Source organism: Puma concolor, chromosome B2 (assembly GCF_028749965.1).
Source record: "Puma concolor isolate L17-30 chromosome B2, mPumCon1.1.hap2, whole genome shotgun sequence".
NCBI lineage: Eukaryota > Metazoa > Chordata > Mammalia > Carnivora > Felidae > Puma > Puma concolor.
In genome coordinates, this window is record NC_141671.1 from 23,824,572 (window position 1) to 23,846,921 (window position 22,350).

The following is a 22,350-nucleotide window of genomic DNA, read 5'->3' on the forward strand; positions in this document are numbered from 1 at the left end:
GGGGAAAAGACAGAAGAGAGCCAGCTAAGCAAATGTATATGTCTGACCCCAGTGTTGCTTAAGGTTTAATATCATTCCCAGAAGGTCCCTAAGCCCTGGGAAAGTAAGATGCTATTGACCATGTGTTCTAATGTCCCTGGATCTGACGTGGCACGTCCCCACAGGGGTGGGCGCAAAGGAATGCAAAGCAGCTGTTTGAAAGAAAGAAGTAGATCTGTGTCCTGACATGGAATGATGCCAAGCTTGAAAAAAGGCAAGTTGTAGAAAAAAGTGTGGACTTTGACTTCATGTTTGTATCTATTGTTTCCCACCATTTCTTGTGTGAGCCGGGCTTCAGTTGATGAGGTGGAGGTAAGGCAACTGCCATGGCATTCCATCAGAAGCTGCTGGTGGCATTGTTGCAGAGAAACTGTTCTGGCAAACCTGGGTCCGTGAGAGGTATGAGCACAGCAGGGGAGGGAATGCACATTGTCTCAGTGGGGACACTTGATCATTCCTGACTTAAAGTTATCCTGTTTATTTTTGTTTTGTTTTTAAGTTTTATTTATTTTGAGAGAGAGAGCACACATACGCACAAGTCGGGGAGGGGCAGAGAGAGAGGGCAGAAGATCTGAAGCCAGCTCTGCATTGACAGCAGCAAGTCCGACGTGGCGCTAGAACTTACCAACCGTGAGATCACGACCTGAGCTGAAGTTGGACACTCAACCAGCTGAGCCACCCAGGTGCCCCAGACTTACCCTGTGTTTAAAAGAAGCCGGTAAATCAACACATTTCACAAGCCTGAATTTTAAAAAAAGAACAAGTGCACCTTCTGGCTCATACTCTGGAAACTTCAGCATTGAGTGCCTTTTCTTTATGACCTCGACTCTGGATCTGCTGTGTTCATTGCCCTGGAAATTGTGAATCTGTTTACAGTGACAGGTACCTCAAATAATGCTGTCCCCCAAACCTGGAAGCTCACAAAGTGAAGAACTTGTAAAATCAAACCAAGTTGTGTGAGTGACCCTGCTCTGTCAAGTATGATGCCGTCAGCCATCCGATGAGCGAGACAGAGCCAAACCAAGTGAAATACAGTCAATCCACAAGTCTCTAGAAATAATTGTCCGAAGTGGTGGGTAATCATCTAACTCTGTATTTGTCTTTTTCTCTTTTTTTTTGTTTTTTGTTTTTTTGGCCACCCTTAACTTTTCAGTTATATTTGCTTAAAGAAAATGTAAAATCAGAATTGAATCAAGCTGCCCCTGACAAAGGGTGTCCCCGAAGGGATAAAATAGCACCTGATCACCCCCACAAAGCATCAAGGATAGTCCTCAAACAAGTGATAAGCACACCGTCAAGAACTTGCTGGTCCCAGCATCGTCCCAGGAATTGTGAGCCTAGTCATTTGCATCACCTTGCCACTAATTAAAGTGGTGCCAGGATACTGGCCTTGCTGCTATGGTTTTGGTGACCTGAAGCACTGAGTTCAGGGGGCTGAGGTGCAGCTGAGCTCAATGCAGGAAGACCAGCACCTCTGGCAGTTTGCCTGGGCTCTGTCACCATCCCAGGGAAGTGCCAGGTTTCACTCTGACGTGATGTTTGGGTCCTGAGTTCTGCCCAGTTCCAAGAAGGGCTCGGTGACTGGCTGCCAGGGTGCTGACGTGCAACATGGTGTGCTTGCCATGTGGGTGCTTTCATCTCACAGATGTGCAATGCTTCACCGCCGCCTCCGGAACACTCCTCAGCGGCTAGCAGAGCGTTTGTATCCAGTAGCCCCACGTGGTCAGCTCTGCTGCAGGGGCAGGTGCGGGTGAATATCTGGATATGATAGGCCTGTCTCCTGTTTTGTAACCATCTGCTCACCCCATGCAGTGGTCCAGACTAGCAGGTAGGAATCATCCTCAAACACCCAGTACCTCTAAAGAACAGATGTAGAAGGATTCCCTGGCCTTCATTAACAGTGTGGTATCCTAGGGGTGCCTGGGTGGCTCAGTCGGTTAAGTGTTCAACTTCAGCTCAGGTCATGATCTCACTGTTCATGAGTTCGGTCCCTGCATCAGATTTGCTGTTCACAGCCCAGAGCCTGGAGCCTGCTTCTGATTCTGTGTCTCCCTCTCTCTGCCCCTTACCCGCTCGCATGCGCTTTCTCTCTCTCTCTCTGTCAAAAATAAATACATTTTTTTTTAAATATTAAAAAAAAAAAAAAAAACAGGGGCACCTGGATGGCTCAGTAGGTTAAGCGTCCCACTTCAGCTCAGGTCACAATCTTGCGGTTGGTGGGTTCGAGCCCCACATTGGGCTCTGTGCTGACAGCTCAGAGCCTGGAGCCTGCTTCTGATTCTGTGTCTCCCTCTCTCTCTGCCCCTCCCCCACTTGTGCTCTGTCTCTCTCTCTCTCTCTGAAAAATAAACATTAAAAAATTATTTTTTAAAAAATTTTTTTTCAACGTTTTTTATTTATTTTTGGGACAGAGAGAGACAGAGCATGAACGGGGGAGGGGCAGAGAGAGAGGGAGACACAGAATCGGAAACAGGCTCCAGGCTCCGAGCCATCAGCCCAGAGCCTGACGCGGGGCTCGAACTCACGGACCGCGAGATCGTGACCTGGCTGAAGTCGGACGCTTAACCGACTGCGCCACCCAGGCGCCCCAAAAAATTATTTTTTTAAAAAAAAGTGTGGCATTCTAGAATGATACTGAAGTACAAAGACCCCTCCCTGCCCCAACCTGGTCTTGTAGTCCATGGCTGTACCTTCTAGAAAGGCTATGCCCAGGGGCGCCTGGGTGGCGCAGTCGGTTAAGCGTCCGACTTCAGCCAGGTCACGATCTCGCGGTCCGTGAGTTCGAGCCCCGCGTCAGGCTCTGGGCTGATGGCTCGGAGCCTGGAGCCTGTTTCCGATTCTGTGTCTCCCTCTTTCTCTGCCCCTCCCCCATTCATGCTCTGTCTCTCTCTGTCCCAAAAAATAAATAAACGTTGAAAAAAAAAAAATTTAAAAAAAAAGAAAGGCTATGCCCAAAGAGTACCTGGTGGGTAAATATCATCCGGGGTTTTTTGTTTGTTTTTTGGAAAAGTATTCACCCACTAGTGGGAAAAAAAACTGATAATTTAAAAATATTAATAATAAACCCTCTTATATGTGTGCTTCTTCTTCACTTAGGGGTGCCAATCAGAAGCAAGAGAACAGTGCCATACACAAACCCCTCCCCCACCTCCCTAATGAGAACCTCCTTGAGTGGGACCCAGCCATGTATATTCTTGAAAGCTAGCCCTGTAGATCTGAGGCCCAGTCTTGTTAGCAACCACTGCCTTACATGTATATTTGTTCAAAAAAAGGACTCACTCCTGCAGAGGGGACAGCATGCTTGTCGAGTTGAGAACCCCTGCTGGCTGCCCATGACTTCAGGCTCTTTGAGACCAGAGTTTTCTGAGCCCCATTACAATAGTTTGATTTCTTTTATTCTGATGGCCTGGGATACAAAAGAAAGAGGCTGTCCCTTGGTGGGCTTTTTAAAAAATTTTTAACTGAACATCAGACATGCAGAAAAACAATGGGATGGCCTAGAATTCTGACAATAGATAAGACCTAGGACGACCATATAATTCATCATCACAAATGGAGACCCTTGAGAGTGAAAGAAGGCTCTATTAATAATCACGCTGGGACAATCGCGTAAGCCGGGCATCTGGTCATGCTGATGAGCAGACACACTCCTGCATCTGGGGTGTCTCTTGTCCCCAGAAGTGAGGATGAAACGCATTAACTGTGACATGGAATTTAGAGAAGAGATATGAATTTGTTCACCACTCTGCCGGGAATATTAGAGAAGATAAAAGGTCAGTTCCTCACCACCACCCTCCACATTAGGAATAACCAGTATCTAAAATTCAAGGCTCACAGAGTTGAATGGACATGGAGCATGGGTGGAGAGAAAGGGAACACAAGAAGATCCATCTGTGGATTTTTTGGACTAATCTTCTTTCTCTGTTGTACATTCAGTTGTGGACGAATTTACAGAGATCTAGTTTGAATTCTTCAGGCATTCTTCCATTTCACAAAAATGATAGCAAATTCAAAAGCAATAATATTAGGATACTACACGTAACCATTTTTTTTTTTTAATTTTTTTTTTCAACATTTATTTATTTTTGGGACAGAGAGAGACAGAGCATGAACGGGGGAGGGGCAGAGAGAGAGGGAGACACAGAATCGGAAACAGGCTCCAGGCTCTGAGCCATCAGCCCAGAGCCTGACGCGGGGCTCGAACTCACGGACCGCGAGATCGTGACCTGGCTGAAGTCGGACGCTTAACCGACTGCGCCACCCAGGCGCCCCTACACGTAACCATTTTGAAAAACATCTTAGGCTGCTGAATTCTAGAAAGAAAAAGCATATGCATAAAGAGCTGTTTTTAGAGGAAGACCATGTGACCTATATTCGTAAGTTTGGATTTCATAATGCCTCTTACTGCTAAACAGAAAAAACTGAAAAAATTATAATTTCATGTATCCCTATTTCACTTTGCTTCGTTAAGAAGTTATTAGGAAATTAGTATGGTAAAAATGGTCTATTTGAAAAATGGTTGTGATCACAGTTGCCTTGACTGTGGCAAAGCTGTGGCAGCTACTCTCCATGCTCACTAGAGAGATTTGCTAAACAAGTTTTAGGCAGCATGGAAAGCTGTCTGACATCATCAAAGGTCAGAGGAGGGGTGCACATGTCCTGTCCGCCTTCCACAGGGCAAGTAGGCAACAGTCAGCAGAACGTATGGTCTGACAGACCAGAAGCTGAAATTCTCCTACCAAAGATTCATTTATATTGGTGGCTCAGAGGTTTGGGGGGACCTTCCAACTATCTTAGGAAATTGCAGTACCTTAAAAATATGCCTCTCAACTGGGTGTGTCAGGAGGCACTCAAAGGCACAAGGTTAGTTAAGTGCATTTTCTCAAAGGACCAGCATTATTTGACAACTTGGGAAAACATTTTTATAAAATGAGCATAAATACATTATGGAGGAGAACACACCATTTACATGAAGATCAGTAAGGGACTTAAAAGAAATATTTAGTTGCCACATCCTCTTCAAGTTAAGCCCCAAAACCCGATGAGTATGATTTTATTTAGTAACTACTTCCATTTGATAGGACCTGCTTCTAACTCTTATTCTGTTCATTTCTCTCTCCTTGGGCTAGTACCAACAGTTTCAGTTGTTTCTCAGAAATGCTTTAATATCTTCCTCATGTTCTTTCTTATTCTTGACATGTATTCATTCAAGTAAACACTAAAGTCATTTCCTCAGGTATCTCAAAAAACCCCATTGGGATTTTCATTATCATGTTACACATTAATTAATTTGGCAAAAGATTGACATTTTTATATGATTCAGTCTTTCCATGAACATGGTATATATCTTATTTTATTCAAACTCATTTTCTATTTGTAAGTTTTCTTTCTTAAAGCCTTACACATTTATTTTTAAAGTTATGTCTAGATGTGTTATTTTTGTTGTTGTGACTGTTGTTGCTGTCTTTTCTCATCATATTCTGGCTTTTTATATGGGAAATGGAAGGACGTGCCCATCTAAGCAATTATACTCCTTCCAAATATGGAAATTAAATACCAAAGATGGCGTTTCCCTATAAAAAGCCTGTAAATTGATGATAATAATGGCATCTTCCTCATAAAGTTGTTGTGAGATAGGAAGAATTTCTAATTGATTTAATTAATTGAATGCTTAGAACAGTGCATGGCACACAGTAAATGCTCATTAAATTGTGACTGTTACATCTCATCATCATTATCATTTTTATTTTTTAGTAGTAATAGCATTATCATCATTAATACTAATAGTGTAGTAGGGGCGCCTGGGTGGCTCAGTTGGTTGGGCATCCAACTTCAGCTCAGGTCATGATCTCATGGTTCATGAGTCCAAGCCCCATGTCGGGCTCTGTGCTGACAGCTTGCAGCCTAGAGCCTGTTTCAGATTCTGTGTCTCCCTCTCTCTCTGACCCTTCCCCACTCAACACTCAGTAGAACTCTCTCTGTCTCAAAAATAAATAAACATTTAAAAAACTAATAATTTTTAAAATGATGATAATAATAGTAGTAATAGTGTAGTCACTACAATGCCAGAGGTAAGATTTGTCCCTGTTCCCCACCCCCCATTGTACAGGGAAGCATCCCTGCCTGGGTGGTTTTACCATCCTCAGAAAGGGAAGACAGCAGGGACAGCCCACCCCTTGGCTTCTCCAGCAGAGCCAGGTGTCACCATCTCTCCCAAAACTTTTCAGTGCCCAGGGCACCTCCTCACGCCAGACTGCCCTGACCAGCTGGAAGCATCATGGTCCTACTGGTCAGGAAGCTGTGCCCCAGAGCAATGAGTCCTCAAGTCCAGCCCAAGAAGCTCAAGTTCAAAAGCAGGAGGTGGTGTCAGACATCACTGACACCCTCTCCACAGTGTGGGTGGGTTTAACAACTACAGAGTCATAGACTTTTGCACCCAGAGGGTGAGGAGGCTCTGAGAAAACATCTTTGAGGTCAGGATCTGACACCCTGTGGTATTCCTCTCGACAGCAGACAGGCCATGCACATAAGTGACATTTACAAGCCCTTACTACATGCCTGGTACTGTTCTTATTTAATCCTCTCAACAACATGAAGACAGTTAATATAATTGAGGCCCTAGGAAGTATCTGGGACAACTGGTACATTTCCTTCAAGTCTTGTATCCCATTTGATTCTCATAACAACTGTGTGAAACAGGCAGGAAGTAGCAGAGGCCCCATTTCAGCCTCCCCACCGCCCCCACCCCTGGCGATTGAGCCCAGCTCCTCTGAGTCTAAATCGATTGAGATGTGTTGCACGGGAGACAGTGCATTGCTTCAGATGAGTAAGCAATGAAGACCTGAAACGCTGTACTCAATTTTCTTTTCTTGGATCCTCCTTCTTCCTCCCCAGCAGGTTATTTGCCTAATGAGTCTCAGAGCTCATAAGTGTTTCTAGGCCATCCAGCCATCCCATCTACTTGCAGTTGAGTAATCTGTGTATTTTCCTAATGGACTCTAATGCCAACTCCTGAAGTTTATAGAATAGAAGTGTGATCAGCTTTAATGACCAATTTATGCATGGTAATAGTCATATGTGGCTGGCTGAGCCCATTGGGGCTTCTGGAAGGGCTGTAAATTGAAGCTGGTAACTGCACTTCCTCACTTCATTGACCGGTTCCTCTCACCTGCAGCTCAGAAGCGACATGCTCTGTCATTAGCACCACAGCATCCATCCCATGGGGGGCTGGCCCCACATGTGTGCTAACACATTTTGTAGCCCAAATAAATACAACAGAACTGTTACACAAACATTTCTTGCCTCCCCTCTATAGCTCTCATTGAGATAACTTTTTAATATTTCCTCCCTGTGTGAACTGAATATTTCTCTTACATCTTCTGTAATTGCTCTGGGTTAATCCCTTATAGCCCTGGATTATAGCTTTAAAGTTTCTGCTGGGCCAAATTTAAATCATTTGATTTTGCTTAACAGTGAGTAGAGCATTCTTGTTACAATAAAATGATCCTATTGCGATTTTTATTGACTTGCCTTTATCAGTTCCATAATTCCATGGGTAGCTCGCCACCAAAGCACTGCAATAATTACTTACAGATCTGGGTTTCAGAACTGGTGGATGCAGAGCTTTGGTTATAACCAGGGATACTAGACATTGGTATTTTTAGTTGCTGAGTACTTACTGAGCACTTCCTACGTGCTTCACACTGTCCTAAACTATGCTGTGAAGGCAGCTAAGTCAGAACAAGTAGAACGTGAACCCCTCCTTCCTCCCCATCAGTCATTGATGTTCATGCAGAGGAACTGATACAGGTATACAGATACATGTAGTGAATGTTCCCAGGAGAGAGAGTGAGCCCCTTCTGCATAGGGGACCCAGGAAAGCTTCAACCATTTGCACAAAGTGTGTGTGTGTGTGTGTATGGCAGGGGCGGGGGGGTGGGGGGTAGGCTTTTGTATGGTGGACATGGAACAAACCTTTGTTGGTGGAGGAGTCTGAGCAAAGACCCAAAGTGATTTGGAAAACCCAAAGTGTCATGGCAGTCCATGAGAGGCTCAGTGGTACATAGGAAGGTGGGCAGATACCAGACGACTGTGACTCTCAGACCAAGGGAGCCTGGACAGATGAAAAGATACTAATTGTTATGGTTTCTTAATGTCATTGACAATAAGATCTGGTTTCTTTCTTCCACCCCCCGCAAAATCCATGAAAGTGTTGTATCTGTATGGAGTTTGTTCTTTTTTTTTTTTAATTTTTGTATGTTTTTTAATTTACTTCCAAATTAGTTAGCATATAGTGCAACAGTGATTTCAGGAGCGCTCCTTAGCGCTCCTTACCCATTTAGCCCACCCCCCCCCCACAACCCCTCCAGTAACCTTCAGTTTGTTCTCCATATTTATGAGTCTTCTGTTTTGTCCCCCTCTCTGTTTTTATATTATTTTTGTTTCCCTTCCCTTATGTTCATCTGTTTTGTCTCTTAAAGGCGTCATAGGAGTGAAGTCATATGATTTTTGTCTTTCTCTGACTAATTCCGCTTAGCATAATACCCTCCAGTTCCATCCACGTAGTTGCAAATGGCAAGATTTCATTCTTTTTGATTGCTGAGTAATACTCCATTGTATATGTATACCACATCTTCTTTATCCATTCATCCATTGATGGACATTTGGGCTCTTGCCATACTTTGGCTATTGTTGATAGTGCTGCTGTAAACATGGGGGGTGCATGTGCCCCTTCAAAACAGCACACCTGTATCCTGTGGATAAATGCCTGGTAGTGCAATTGCTGGGTCATAGGGTAGTTCTATTTTTAGTTTTTTGAGGAATCTCCATACTGCTTTCCAGAGTGGCTGCCCCAGCTTGCATTCCCATGGATGGAGTTTTTAAAATCTAATTCATACTTCTTTCAAAATGGGACATATTTGAAGGTTTGCTTTGATTCAAGTTGCCTAAAACCTGAGCTCTTTGGATCGCCCCTCACTCTTCATTCTGCAGTTTTCTTTGGAGACTTTTATGCGGAGTTGATTACAACTAGGCCACCCCATACCACAGCTGCATTTCTTTCAAGAGAGCACCTGTCCCCCAAAGGTGCCATCCTTTAGATTGGGGGGCGAGGAGAACCAATACTATGTTAACTGTGTCCCTGGAGGCTTAGTTAGGAATACAGGAGAAAGGCCACACAACAGATGTTATAGCCTATCCATCAAGAAGGTGGCTGTTAGCACAGTGTCCACAAAGTGAGTTGTGTGGGAGAAGACGTGTTTATTCTGTGGCATGATAAGTGTCCTCCTGGATCTTCAGTCTCCACCAAGAAGACCACCTTTTCTTTCAGGTTACCAGAACACATGGCTGAACACTGGGCCCCTCAGGAGCCCTCCAGCTGCTCTGAGATGGATCCTGGAGACCAAGACAAGCATGGCAGTCACAGAGGCTGAGAGGTGGAAGAAACCCATCTGGTTCCACCTCTGTCCAGCATATAAATCCTTCTCCATCCTCACCTCCTCCTTCTTGTACAGAATTGACCACTTCCCAAGGCAGCCAATTCCATTTTCTGACAGCTCTGTGAAAGAGTTCTTCCTTATGCCATATCATAACTTCTGCCTGCCACTAGAGCCCTGAAAAAAACACTGATAAACTCAGCCAAGCCCTCATGGAACATGTATTGTAGACACTTCTCTAAGAGGGGTTCCTGTAAACCCTCCCAAGATCAATTAAATATAAAACAAGTTCCCAGGTAACTGAATCATTTGAGCAGTTATATAAAATTATTTTTATTAGACATTCCCCAAAAACATTTTGTTTTGTTTTGTTTTGTTTTTCCTTTTTGAGTAATTGGTATTTTAGCCTTTCTTCTGAAAAGCATTGAGGGGCACCTGGCTGGCTCATTTGGTTAACCATCTAAATCTTGACTTCGGTCAAGGTCCTTGCTTGCTCAGGTCATGATCTCATGGTTTGTGAGTTCAGGCCCTCCATCAGGCTCTGTGCTGAGAGCAAGGAGCCTGCTTAGGATTCTATCTCCCTCTCTCTCTCAGCCCCTTCCCTGCTTGTTCTCTCTCTCTCAAAATAGATAAAAATAAACTTTAAAAATAAAAATAAAAAGCATTGATAGTGGCCCATTTGTCTGTTGAGGTTAGCAAATGAAAATAAAACCATATAGCAGCCAAAGTGGAGAATGCCTCTCTACCTCCCATCTGGAGTAGGATAAATATGGCTTCCACTCACCCCACAGCTATCTCAGGTCATCAAGAAGAGAGGCCAGACCAGCCTCTGTGCTCCATTCGTCATGAAATCCCATCCAGCTAATCTCACCCCTCAAGATGGTTTATTGACTGCGTCATTCAGAGTGTGGTCCACAGAATCCCAGGCCCACCCTTTCCTCTTGCATCAGAAACTATATGTGTTCTTTATATGGACAAGAGGAAGGGAAACTGAAGACACAGGAGCAAAGCTCATCACTGACTTTTGTTAGGAACTGTGCAGAGCACTCATTCCCCACCACCACCACCCCCTCTTTCCCTTTTTTCAGTTGAAGGAATTCATTTGCAGTTAAAATATCTACACAATCATCCTCATCCCCCGAAATCTCCACTCTTATATTTTGGCTTTCTCTTTAAATAATTTGGCTGCTCTGACATCTTCCTTCACTTCCCTCTAGCACCACAATGCTTGTGAGCTACTGGTGCTCCCAAGGCCATCAGGATATCTCTCCGCAAGACATAACCGATGGCATGTGAAAATTCAGATGGTCTGTTGGGGTGTCATTGATGAGAAACCACCACTGTACCTTAGTAATGACAATAGAGTATTTAACCATAAATAAGGAGGACATCTTGCCATTCACAACAATATGGGTGGACCTAGAAGGTATAATGCTGAGTTGGATAAGTCAGACTGAAGACGACAAATACTAACTGATGTCACTCCTATGTGGAGCCTCAACAACAAAACAAATGAATAAACCAACAAAAAGCATAATTAGACCTATAAATACAGAGAACAAACAGATGGTTGCTGGTCGGGGAGGGGATGGGAAGAATGTGTGAAGGACAGTGTGAGATACAGGCTTCCCATTACAGAGTGAATAAGTCATGGGCATAAGAGGCACAGCGTAGGAAATATAATCAGTGTTGTTGTAATAGTGTTGGATGGTAACAGATGGTAGCTACACTTGTGGTGGGCACAGCATAAGATATAGAGAAGTTGAATCACTATGTTGCACACTTGAAACTGCAAGATTGTGTGTCAACTGTACTCAAAAAAATAAAATAAAATAGAATATTAAAGCAAGATGAAAAAAACCACATGAGGGTCTAGCTTCTGACCCCTGGCTGCTATAGGTGTCTGCTATAGCCATTGAGAGTTTCCCTCATTTTCTCAGAGAGCAAAGACCCCAAATTACCCATAGATAGTGGCCAATCACTCTAAAATCCCTTCTGCACCAATTCTCCGTTTTCTAAGAAAGTATCACTTAGGAAATGCTTTTGGAGAAAACTCGTGAAAACCCTTTGTTCCAAAGGAAGGACTAGTTATCTGCTGTGGCCCCCAATTATGGCTGCAGCATCTACCTGGGACAGTGGGAACACCTGGGCATTAACAGAAACACTCACTTTAAGACGACACTTAGAAAGGGCAGGAAAGACAAGAGACAAGAGGTGAAAGAACACAGACCATGGTCCTCAGCCCCATCTGGGACAGGCGGTCATATTGCTGGCAGTGCTCTTAACCGCAACGCCTATTCTAGCCCAACAAAGAAAAGACACATTTCTGTGTTATGCTGAAAGCCTTTCCTTATGGAAGAACCGGTTCTAAAGGAAGGGGGTCCTGTTCAGTGAGGAGCTGCTGTGCACACATCTGGGTGGCTCTCCCTCTGGCCACCAGCCAGGGAACCTGGTGGATGGTCTCAGCCAGCTCAGGACAGCCTGAGAAACAGAGACCACAGCTGATGGTGCCACTTCTAAAGTGAGAATGAATGACTGGATCTCTAACTTGTTCTCACAGTGAGGGACGTGGGAATCACAGGGCGCAGGGAATTAGCGAAGGCCAACCTAGTGACTACAGTTTGCCCCTCGATGCAGTTTCCCACAAGCAACAGCCCTTTGGTGGCAGACGTTGGCATTTAAAAGGTTAGAAATGCTCTTTCTGAATTTTCACAGCTAACGGAGTCTTTCTTTGCCTTCAGGTCCACATTGGCCAACTGTATTCGACCGACAAGCTTATTATTGAAAATCAAGAGAAACCCAGGACCTAGAGAGCCAGGACCAGCCACCACTGGCAGCTGTGGACCCCACCTTCAGCATCCATTCTGTGCTTGGGATGCGGGCTCCCAGCAGACCACAAGTGGCCTCTTTCTTACATCAGCTTAAAATAGCCTCTTGCTCTGCCCGCCCTGTAAGGAGCTGATAAACTGAGTCTGGTTTCCATTCTTCTTTAGCCTTTAGTGAAAAAGGATGGCTGTCTCCTTGGTTCAAGTGTTCAAATGAAGAGCTGGAGTTCGCTCCCAATACTGCTGTGTATTATTGTGTCTCCTCTGCCCACCCCTTTTTGTATCTCATCCCCACTTGTATAGAGCACCTCCACACTATGTTTCTTGGTTGACAATAAACAGAATTGTCTGCCTAAGTCACCTGACACCAGATACACTCCTCACGATGAATGCATTTCTTCCTGCCAAGGCAGGTCCTGCAGAGGGCGGTGGGGACCCAGAGGGAGGGTCCCAACCTGAGCTGAGCCCTCCCTTAGTGAAGGTCAAAGTTTCAGCACCCAAGATTTGGGGGGGCAGCAGAGAGTAGGACAGGCTCAAAGGGGTGGAGGGCACATCCTGTGGTTTATACCTGGGCCTGATGCAACAGCAAAGGTGGCCCACAGGTGGCCACACGTGCAAACAAGACACCATCAGCCCCACCTGCGAACTTGTTTCAAATGCAGAATCTCCAGCCCCATCCCAAATCTTCCGAATCGGAATCTTCAATCTAGCACATCTGGATTCCTCCAGTGCACAGGGAGGCTGAGGAAGGGCCACTCGCAGCAGTGCTCCTGAAAGCTGGCTTCCAGAAGCATCTAGAAAATTTCTCGGCATCTCCCTCCCCCTCAGATTCTTAGTGAGAGGTGAGGCACGATCATTTATATCTGCATTTTTAAAGATCCCTTAGTGTTTTTAACATTTCTTAGCCAGTTTGGGGAAACTCTGCCTTTTGAGTATGTTGCAGGTAATGGAGATATTTGTGTGCATTTATCCCTGGAAACACATCAGTTCAAAATATAAAAGGAAGGTATTAAGTAACTTCCTTGATTTCTGGGGATTTTATGGGGGACCCAGATACTATCCAAGTGATTTTTCACCTTTGTAAACAACACAAAGTGAATTCATTACTTAGGTGTTTCGGTTTGGAACAGACTCATATAAATATTTACGGATCACAGAATCGCTGTGACGGTGTCACTGACCCTGCCACTGACCCACTGCCCTGTCACTTTAATTCTTACAGTCATGTGAGTCAAACAGGAACAGTCTAGATCCACATCCTCTTGCATGGGAAAAGATCATGTCTGCCCTTCTCACCCACAGATGGCAGATTTTGTGGTAACAGTGGATTCAAAATAGATTAACAGTGTGCTCGTTCTGATGGGCAGTACATCTTGTGACTTCAGAAAGCTTTTGCCCATGGATAGTCTTGTACACCTGCACCTTGGTGGGTCTGGGATCTGTCACCGGCCCAACAGTGTTAGGGCTGCAGCATGGAGCAGAGGGTGAATGTAGGTGATGTGGGTAATGTCCTTTTCCCCTTCAGCTGACTGTCCTCGAGCAGAGTCCCCCAGCCCTGGGATGTGCAGCTCTGGATCAGTTTTTCCACTCTGCATCAGTAGAAAATATAGTCATTCAGCAACCATTGCACCCAACAATGGGGGTAGCTAATGGATGTCACCTCTGATTTATACTTAATTAATTAAAGCAGCTGCTACTTGGAATCCTAAGTCTAGAGTTGAACCTCTCCTCTAGAAGTGTCAAGTTACCAGTAGGGTATCAGCTCCATAGGAGACTTCCCCCCAGATTTTAGTCACAGACACAGTGGACCAAGCAAACTTAACTTTGTTCTACAGGCCTTAACAGCAGGTCCCTTTTGTGTTAATTAAAGCTCATGAATGCCTTTGAACATGCCAAGCCTTAAAAATAGGGCTAATTTTTGTAACTCAAATAATACTAACTATGCATTAGGAATATATGGAAAGACTTGAAAGAATTGTGTCACACACAATCCACAGACGGGTCTTGAACCTGTACTTCAGGTACAGGTAAGGCAGGCAGAGCCTTACACTAGTCAGTCCCCAAATCAGAGGACCCAGGGTTGACTCTAGAGCTTTGACTAAAGGGACATGCCCATGGTTGTGATCTCTGAAAGAGTTCAGCGTTCCACGTGCTTGACTGGGTCCCACATCACACTCAGCCTCACAGACCTCTAGTGTGCTCAGCTGTTCTGAAGGAGGAATTTAGGCTGGGGTCTGGAGATCACTTTCCAGTGTCTGCATTTAGCAAATGGGAAATGCCACTATGAGTTAACTTCTCCTGAGGTGAAACCATTGGCCAAACACGGCTATTTTCTAGACCTTCAGAGAGAACACTTGGCTGGTCTGGCTCTCATGCTTTAATATCCAGGAAACCTCGTATGACCTAGTGCATGGCTATGTTGTTCTGATGGCTGTTATTCTCTGGACTGTGAAACTAAAAGGAGATCATGGATTTGACGTAGCTGACTTCACCTTCTACTCTGCCCTGCCACCAACAGCAGTTACCTTTTTAACTCCCTTCATCCATAGCCTCACCCACCATGTCCAGCCCCAAATACAACCAGTAGTGCAATCCGGCATTCAGGAGCAAAGGGAACAGGCTGGGGTGAGTCTACAGAGAAAATAAAGTGTCACAGTTGGCTGGCGGTAGAGCCTACCTGGTCCGACCCCCAAATCTGCAGGTGTGAAAAACAAGATCTTGATCATCCCGGCTCATTGGCAGACCTTTCCCACCCACCCCTTTTGCTGATCTTTTCGTTCATTCAGCACTGCCTGCGAGCCGGCGGTGCAGGTGCCGGGGTCCAGTCCAGGAGCTTGCAGTCCAGGGGGCAAATTGAATGAGAAAGGACCAGTCTGAGGAATGTTACAAAGGGTGACATAGAGGTACTCTAGGAGATGATGGGGTGTATCTGGAAAACCCTGAGGTCAGGGGGATCTAAATTTAAGATTAAATGAGGAGTTGGCTGGACAAAGGATGTGGAGAGGAGCTCTCTAGGCAGGAGGAACAGCATATGCAAAGCCCTGAATCAAGGCAGGAAAGTGTTATGCAAGGAAGCCCAGGATGGCTGACAGGCAAAGATGAGTCAAAAGGCAGGAACCTCTCTGCTGAAGGCTGTGGGAGCCTTGGCCTGAGGCTCTAAGAAGCTACTGAAGTTTTTCAGCAGGATGATATTTGTATTTGTGTTTTTGGACAGGAAGTAGGATTTATGGGTGGGCATGGAAAGGGATGGGTGGTGCCAAGGTTCTCATGAGTGCAGAGCCCACCATTTGTCCAAGGGGCCATAATTAGGGATGTGTTTGATCATCCCTATCTGGGATGAGCCACTTTTCAGCCACCATTTCTTCAAATTCATCCACATTAAACTTAGTAAAGCCCCACTTCTTGGAAATGTGGATCTTCTGGCAGCCAGGGAACTTGAACCTGGCCTTACATAGGGCCTCAATCATGTGCTTCTTGTTCTGCAACCTGCTATGCATGGACATGATGACTCGGCCAACGATGGCCCTGGCCTTTGTGCCCTGGGCCTTTCCAAAGGTACCCTGCATACCTGTCTGGAGCCTGGACTGGAGATAGCATGAGGTCAGACATCAATGTCCACTGGAAAGGGCTGTCCCCAAGGCCCCTTAGGGCAACCCATACAATCAACAGGCTTCATACACTACCAAGGAGGCTACTGCGTGCGGCCATTGCATACTGGGCCCCTGTGGGGAAAGAGCACAGTCGGCTTAATTGGCTGCAGATGATGTTTGTATTTCTAAAAGGTAATGTTGTAAGGGGACTAGACTGGGAGAGATGCAGTGAGACCAACTTTTTTGGGGGGTGGGGGAAGGGTTAGATTGAACACTAATCCAGGAAAGAGATGGTAGTGACTTGACCTAGGACGGTGACAGTTGCAAAGTAGAGTCAACATCACCCTGAGAAGAACTTGCTTCAGCTCGGCTGCTCTCCCAAGGAGGTGGGAGACACGTGGAGCAGAGACGCCCGGCTGAGCCTCCCAGCCAGGTCTCGCTTAGATCAGTCAGCTGCAGCCAACCCTCAGGTATGTGATACATAAATTATTGTTTAAGGCACTGCGTCTTGGGTAGTTATGGAGCAATGACAAACTACTACAGAGAGCTAGCTAGTATAATAGTTTATCACTTTAACAGGGCCACATAACAAATCAGAAGGTAGGTAGACAAACTTGGTAAAAACTGTGCACCTCCCATGTAGAGTCATTTCCACAAGTACCTACAGAGTATAGGTGTCATGTCTCCCAACTACTAGACCCCATCAGTGTGTACATTAAGAACAGAACAAGACCAAAAAAAGAAAATAGAGTCAACAGGACTTGGTAATTGAATGTGAAGTGGAGACAGGGTGTCAGGGGAGTCCAGGAGGGCTCCCAGGTTTGGGGCCTGAGTGACTGAACAGATGTTGGACACCTGCTAAGACAAGACAGGAGTGGGCACTATCTAAAGCTTTCTCCTCCTGCCAGGTTCAAACAACTTCAAGTTCAAACAAAAAGCTAGCAACTACAGATGTATCTTTTACTTCCAAAGGTTGAAAATATTATTTCAGGTTTTTTTTTTCAAACAAAACAAAATCCACTGGAAGAAAACAATTTAAAAGACCCTAATGAAGAGATTTTATCCATAGCTCTCTGTAGAATAAATATACTCCTTCCACAAGGAAAGCCTATAGATAAATATTACCACTGGGGACAGGAGGAGTAGGGAGAAATGTTTCTATATTTTGCAAAGGGTGATATAAGATCAAAAGAAAAAAAGGCTAAGGAAGGTTGGTCTACATATTCTAAGAATATGGTACTTAAAAAGGCAACTAGGGGCAACTGGGTGGCTCAGTTGGTTAAGCGTCCGACTTCGGCACAGGGCACGATCTCACGGTCTGTGAGTTTGAGCCCTGCATCAGGCGCTGTGCTGACAGCTCAGAGCCTGGAGCCTGCTTTGGATTCTATGTCTCCTTCTGTCTCTACCCCTTCCCCACTTGTGCTCTGTCTCTCTCTATCAAAATAAATAAATGTAAAAAAAACTTTTCAAATAAATAAAAAGTATGCAACTAAAGTGCACAGTAAAATATCAGCAAGTATACAGAAAGAACACAAATACATTTCATAACAGAATGAGCTGCTTTTGTTTGTTAAGTACTTCATACAAACTGTTAGTAGCTTTCTAGATTAAAGGATATCACAGTTACTGAGGCCAGGCTATAAATATAGCAGCAGCTGAAGAAATGATAAGCACTCAAAACACAGGAGAAAGCATTTCCTACACCAAGAATGATGTTCTCTGAGTTGGCCACCCTTCTTCCGGACCTACCCACAGTACCAAACAAGAAGTTCTTTGGTAAACATACAGAACCCAGATGACCAATTCTCGACTGAAGACAACCATGTGGACTGAAGAACATTTTCACAATTCAACCCGTTAAACTGTGCCGTTGGCTTCAGTGGCCCAGTGTGTGATTCACATGCCACGAGAAGCGGCCACAGTTTCTAGATCGTTGGAACAGACACATCTGGGGAGGTCATGCAGATGAGGGTGGGGAAGCCTGTGCAGATGTTTGTTATGAACCAAAGAAACAGCCCACAGGAACATGTGCTCTGCACATCCCAGGTCAGCAGACGCCTCATCAATAATCTAGTATTTGCTAATTGTCACAAAAGGATCTAGAAAAAAGCTGGAACTTGGTAGAGAAAGCAATGATTTTTGTATGCTGCAGCAGGCTTTTCCTGTGACAGTTTGCCCATCGCCTGGATGGACAGTGGCTCACCTCGCCTCTGAGAACAAATAAGATTGTTGCTTTTCAATCTTTCTGCAGCCCTTCTTTGTACTTCACAGAACCATTCGTGAAAATTGCTTCTCGTGTTGAGATCCCATTTGAGGAGTGAGATAGATACTCTGGCTCTTGCTCAAGGGCAAAGTTTTAAGTCCAAAGACCCAGAAGGAGAACTCGCAGAAATGAATCTGACTGTGCTCTTTACCTCGGGGGACCACAGACACCACAATGGTGACAGCAATCTTGCCGTCTTGACATTTGACCACACAATCATTGACACCAATAAAGCTGGAATTGCACTTGTTGGTGTCTTTCTGGACCGATTGGTCTCAGACTCAACACACCTGTGCTGACCATTGTGGCCATGTCGATCATTAAACATTCTGGTTGCTTCTCCCAGAGAAGTTAAGTTTCTGGGGATCAGGAGGCCCAGCAGGAAGACAGCTTCCTACTCCAGTGATAACTGTTCTTAGAATGTTCAATGGTACTAAACCCTTTTTTTTTTCATCCTCCCCAAAGTTACTTTATTTACTTTGTCTGAGAGTATCACTGAAATGGCTGTCAATTAAATATCACTAAAACATTCTGATAGAACTTCCCATCAGTTACTTCATGTGACTTCATCTCTCTTCAACACAGAGACAGTTTAATAACAATATAATTGGTTTGGTTTTTAAAGGAATATTTAACCTGGGTACATCTATGTGAAATACACAGCACACATAGGATATAGGATCAAGGAATACAACGTTAATGCCACGTGTCTTGTCAAGATTTGCCATGTTTACTCTCCCACTCATGCTTCAAACATGTAACATATTTAGGACTACTAATTTGCCAAATTTTAGCATGTATTTTCACTTTAAAACCACATCTTGGGGTGCCTGGGTGGTTCGATGGGTTGAGCATCCAACTCTTGATTTCAGCTCAGGTCATAATCCCAGAATCATGGGATTGAGTCCTGCATTGGGTTCTGCACTGAGCATGGAGCCTGCTTAAGATTCTCTCTCTCTCACTGCTCCTCTCCTTTGCTTGCATTCTGTCTCTCTAATCTAAAAATACTTTAAAATTAAAAAAAAAAGTTGTTAATGTTTATTTTTGAGAGAGAGAGAGAGAGAGAGAGAGCATGAGCAGGAGAGGGGCAGACACACACACACTCACACACACACACACACACACAATCCAAAGTAGGGTCCAAGCTCTGAGGTGTCAACACAGAGCCTGACTCGGGGCTTGAACTCACCAACTGCAAGATCATTACCTGAACTTAAGTTGGATGCTGAACCAACTGAGCCACCCAGATGACCCTTTTAAAAATGTTTTTCAATTAAAAAAAATTTTTTTAATAAAAGCACATCTTTGTGGAACTCTGTAAATAGAAGCTTGTTCAAAGGGGGGAAATGATATATCAGTAACTCAGACTGTAAAAAAATAAAACAATTCTTTAAAAAAAAAAATTGGAAGACAGGGGTACCTGGATGGCTCAGTCAGTTAAGCATCTGACTTCAGCTCAGGTCATGATCTCATGGTTCGTCAGTTCGAGCCCCTCATCAGGCTCTCTGTTGTCAGCACAGAGCCTGCTTCGGATTCTCTGTCCCCCTCTCTCTCTCTCTGCCTCTCCCCAGTATGCACTTTCTCTCTTTCACAAAAATAAACATAAAAAAAAAAAAAAAAAGCATTGGAAGACAGGAATACTGAGCAATAGGAGGAATGAGGATGGTGGAAACAAACCAGCCATGGGGGCCAGACAGTCTGAGCGCCAAGGATGCCACCCGTACAAAGGGCTGTGCCTCCAACTGGGCCGCTAACTGACTTTGCAATGTTGCCTAAGTCCCCTCAACTTGGGCCTTGGCTCCTTCTGGGCAATGTGGGATAGTCAGATCCCAGGACCCCTAACAACATTTTTAGCTGTAAAAGCTTGCAATTCCAGTTAAATTTAAAGGAAGGAAATAAACCATCCTAGAGACCCTCTGAATGTTCACTTTTGAAATAATTAGCAGGATATCTTCAGGACCAGTCCCCCAAGGTGGATGGAGGTTTGGTGCTATTTGGGTGGGCCATGGTTTTTAGCCCAGCCTGTGGCCCATGAGAATGTGAATTTGAGGTTAAACTGGGCAGTGAAGCCAGTTGGGCTGTCTGCAAAGGCACGGGGAAGTCGTGGAGGCAGTCCTGGCCCCTCAGAATCCAACCCGGCCTCCAGTCCAGTGTCTGACCAAACAAGTGGGTTTCCAGTTTTTCTCTGAAATGAAAACTTTCTTGAGGATGCCCAGCTGGCTCAGAGCCTACTTTAATACATACATACATACATACATACATACCTTTTCTCCCTGGCTTCTGGCTTTTGAGATTGCTAAAGGAAAATTGGACACAGCTGAAAAAGAAAGAGGCCATCCTTCTCTTGCTTACCCAGCAATAACTTTTGCTTTGCATGTTTTCCCAACAGGCATGTGGTTAAAAACCAAAGCTCTGAATGTACTCAAGCAAGAATGAGCGCTTTGGGGTAGAGGCAGGTTGTGGGCCAACATGAGCCAGGGGTTCCTGCCCCTGAGAATTGTTTGAGGACCCCCGTTAAACACATGTAGAACAACTAGAAAATGACGGAATGCTGAGACTGGCTATGAGAGCAAGAGAACAGCATGGACCAGAGGGAACTCCAGGGTCCCAGGGCTTGAATAAGCCTCAGAGTGGGAGTGCAGTGTCAGGACAGGGAAGAGGTGGGGCATTCTCACGGGAGCACTGCACAAGGCAGGCACACTGAGTCCACACTGGATAAGGGAGCAAATCCTGGTTCCTTACGGGCTTAGGAATGATAAAGGCAGGCCCACAAGGTCGCCCCAACCTGTAGACCAACCAGAAAGCTCCTCATTCTTCCCTCTTCCAACTCTGCCTCTTCCTGGCAGTGAGATCCCAGGTAAGTAGCTTCTCTAAACTTGATTCCCTGTCTATGAAATGGGTCTAACTGCCTACCTACCTTACAGGGTAGGGTTACTGTAAGGATTGTAAATGCATCCTGCACATAAAATTCTTCTACCGTATTTGATCTAGAATAAGCAAGCAATAACTGTAAGGTGCTTTATCATTCATTTAGAAACTGTATCAGACACATTAGGAGATGCAGAAATGAACCAGATGTGGATTCTTCCCTTTACTATCCTTAACGACAGCAAATTTAGCACTGTACTCAAGACAGGTAAATAGCTTTACAAAGTCTAAGATGATAAGTTACCTGAGAGGGTCCAGGTAAAGTAGGGCTACAAGCGAGGAGGGAGGTAAGATAGAAAAAGAGGGAGAGATTATTTCTGCCTGAACTGTAAATTCTAGGCTAAGGAGTCTGAGTTTTATTTGTTGGGAAAGGAGGCCCTTAAGCAGGAGAATGGTGGTAAACAGCAGATTAACCTCATAGTGACAGTGACACAGAGGATGCCCCTGAGGGGAGACAGCCAGGAAATTGTTGCAGTAACTTAGATGCAAGCATTTCTAAAGCCGGGCTGGGGTTGGCAGTGGTGTGGATTGGATGTAGAGGCAAGAACGAATCCAGAAGGTATTTGCAAATGACAGATTTGGTGAGAGACTGGATGTGTAAAATAAAGAACGGGAGTGATGCAGAGATAACTTGAATGCTTGCTCCTGAAAAACTGGTAAGGCAGGGTTGCCTCTCACTGAAATAAAATACAGGGCAACGATACATCTCCCTGAAGGCAAACACACGTCCATATACATATACCTCACTGCACTGCTGTATGTCCACAGTTCACATTGCTGGGTGTTTTATTCGCAGTAGAGACACTTCAGGCTATCTTCCCATCTCCTGAGACCCCAACAGGAGTCAGGAGCTCTTGACAACCATTTTGCATCATAATCTTACCCCACCAGGAGTGAGAGTTCTATTTGTTTCTGGGCTATTTGCTGGAGCTCACGAGGAACAGGCTTGGGAGGTTCACCTTCCATCTGTCATGCAGACAGAAGATGGGATATCTAGTCTGCAGGAAAGATGAATGGAACAGGAAGGAGCAGAGCTGAAGCAGAGAGAGTCCCTCCTGAGTCTGGTAGCTCCAGACCCCGCAGAGGCCTGGCTGACTTTGGATTCCACATGGTAGCCCCATATCCATCAAACCGACTCCCCTGTTTGCTCAAGCTGGCTTGAGTTAGTTTCTGTAACCTGCAGTTTGGAACCTTGACTAACACTGTGTTCTACTGACATATGGGGCCATGTTGAGGGCTACACGAAGTTTACATTTTTCAACAGATAACGT

At 44.9% G+C, this 22,350-nt stretch overlaps 1 protein-coding gene, 1 non-coding gene and 1 pseudogene across 5 annotated transcripts in view; 1 reads left to right on the top strand and 2 right to left on the bottom strand.

The window, feature by feature from the left end:
* The window catches only part of LYRM4 (LYR motif containing 4), a 173,825-nt gene extending 161,155 nt beyond the window's left edge, over positions 1 to 12,670 (top strand). For all 4 annotated transcript variants that reach the window (XR_015251093.1, XR_015251094.1, XM_086706392.1 and 1 more), the window contains one exon: positions 12,215 to 12,670. Coding sequence is in view for 2 of the 4 variants with exons in the window: in XM_086706392.1 (XP_086562518.1) it covers positions 12,215 to 12,283 (69 nt within the window). In the remaining 2 variants the exon portion in view is untranslated. The remainder of the gene's footprint in view (positions 1 to 12,214) is intronic.
* Positions 12,671 to 15,563: 2,893 nt separating this feature from the next.
* LOC147580793 (large ribosomal subunit protein uL16-like) lies at positions 15,564 to 15,901 on the bottom strand (annotated as a pseudogene).
* Positions 15,902 to 15,924: 23 nt separating this feature from the next.
* Positions 15,925 to 16,058, bottom strand: LOC112853821 (small nucleolar RNA SNORA70). Its single transcript, XR_003222945.1, has one exon. It is a non-coding gene; the product is annotated as a small nucleolar RNA SNORA70 (small nucleolar RNA).
* Between the last annotated feature and the right edge of the window lie 6,292 nt (positions 16,059 to 22,350).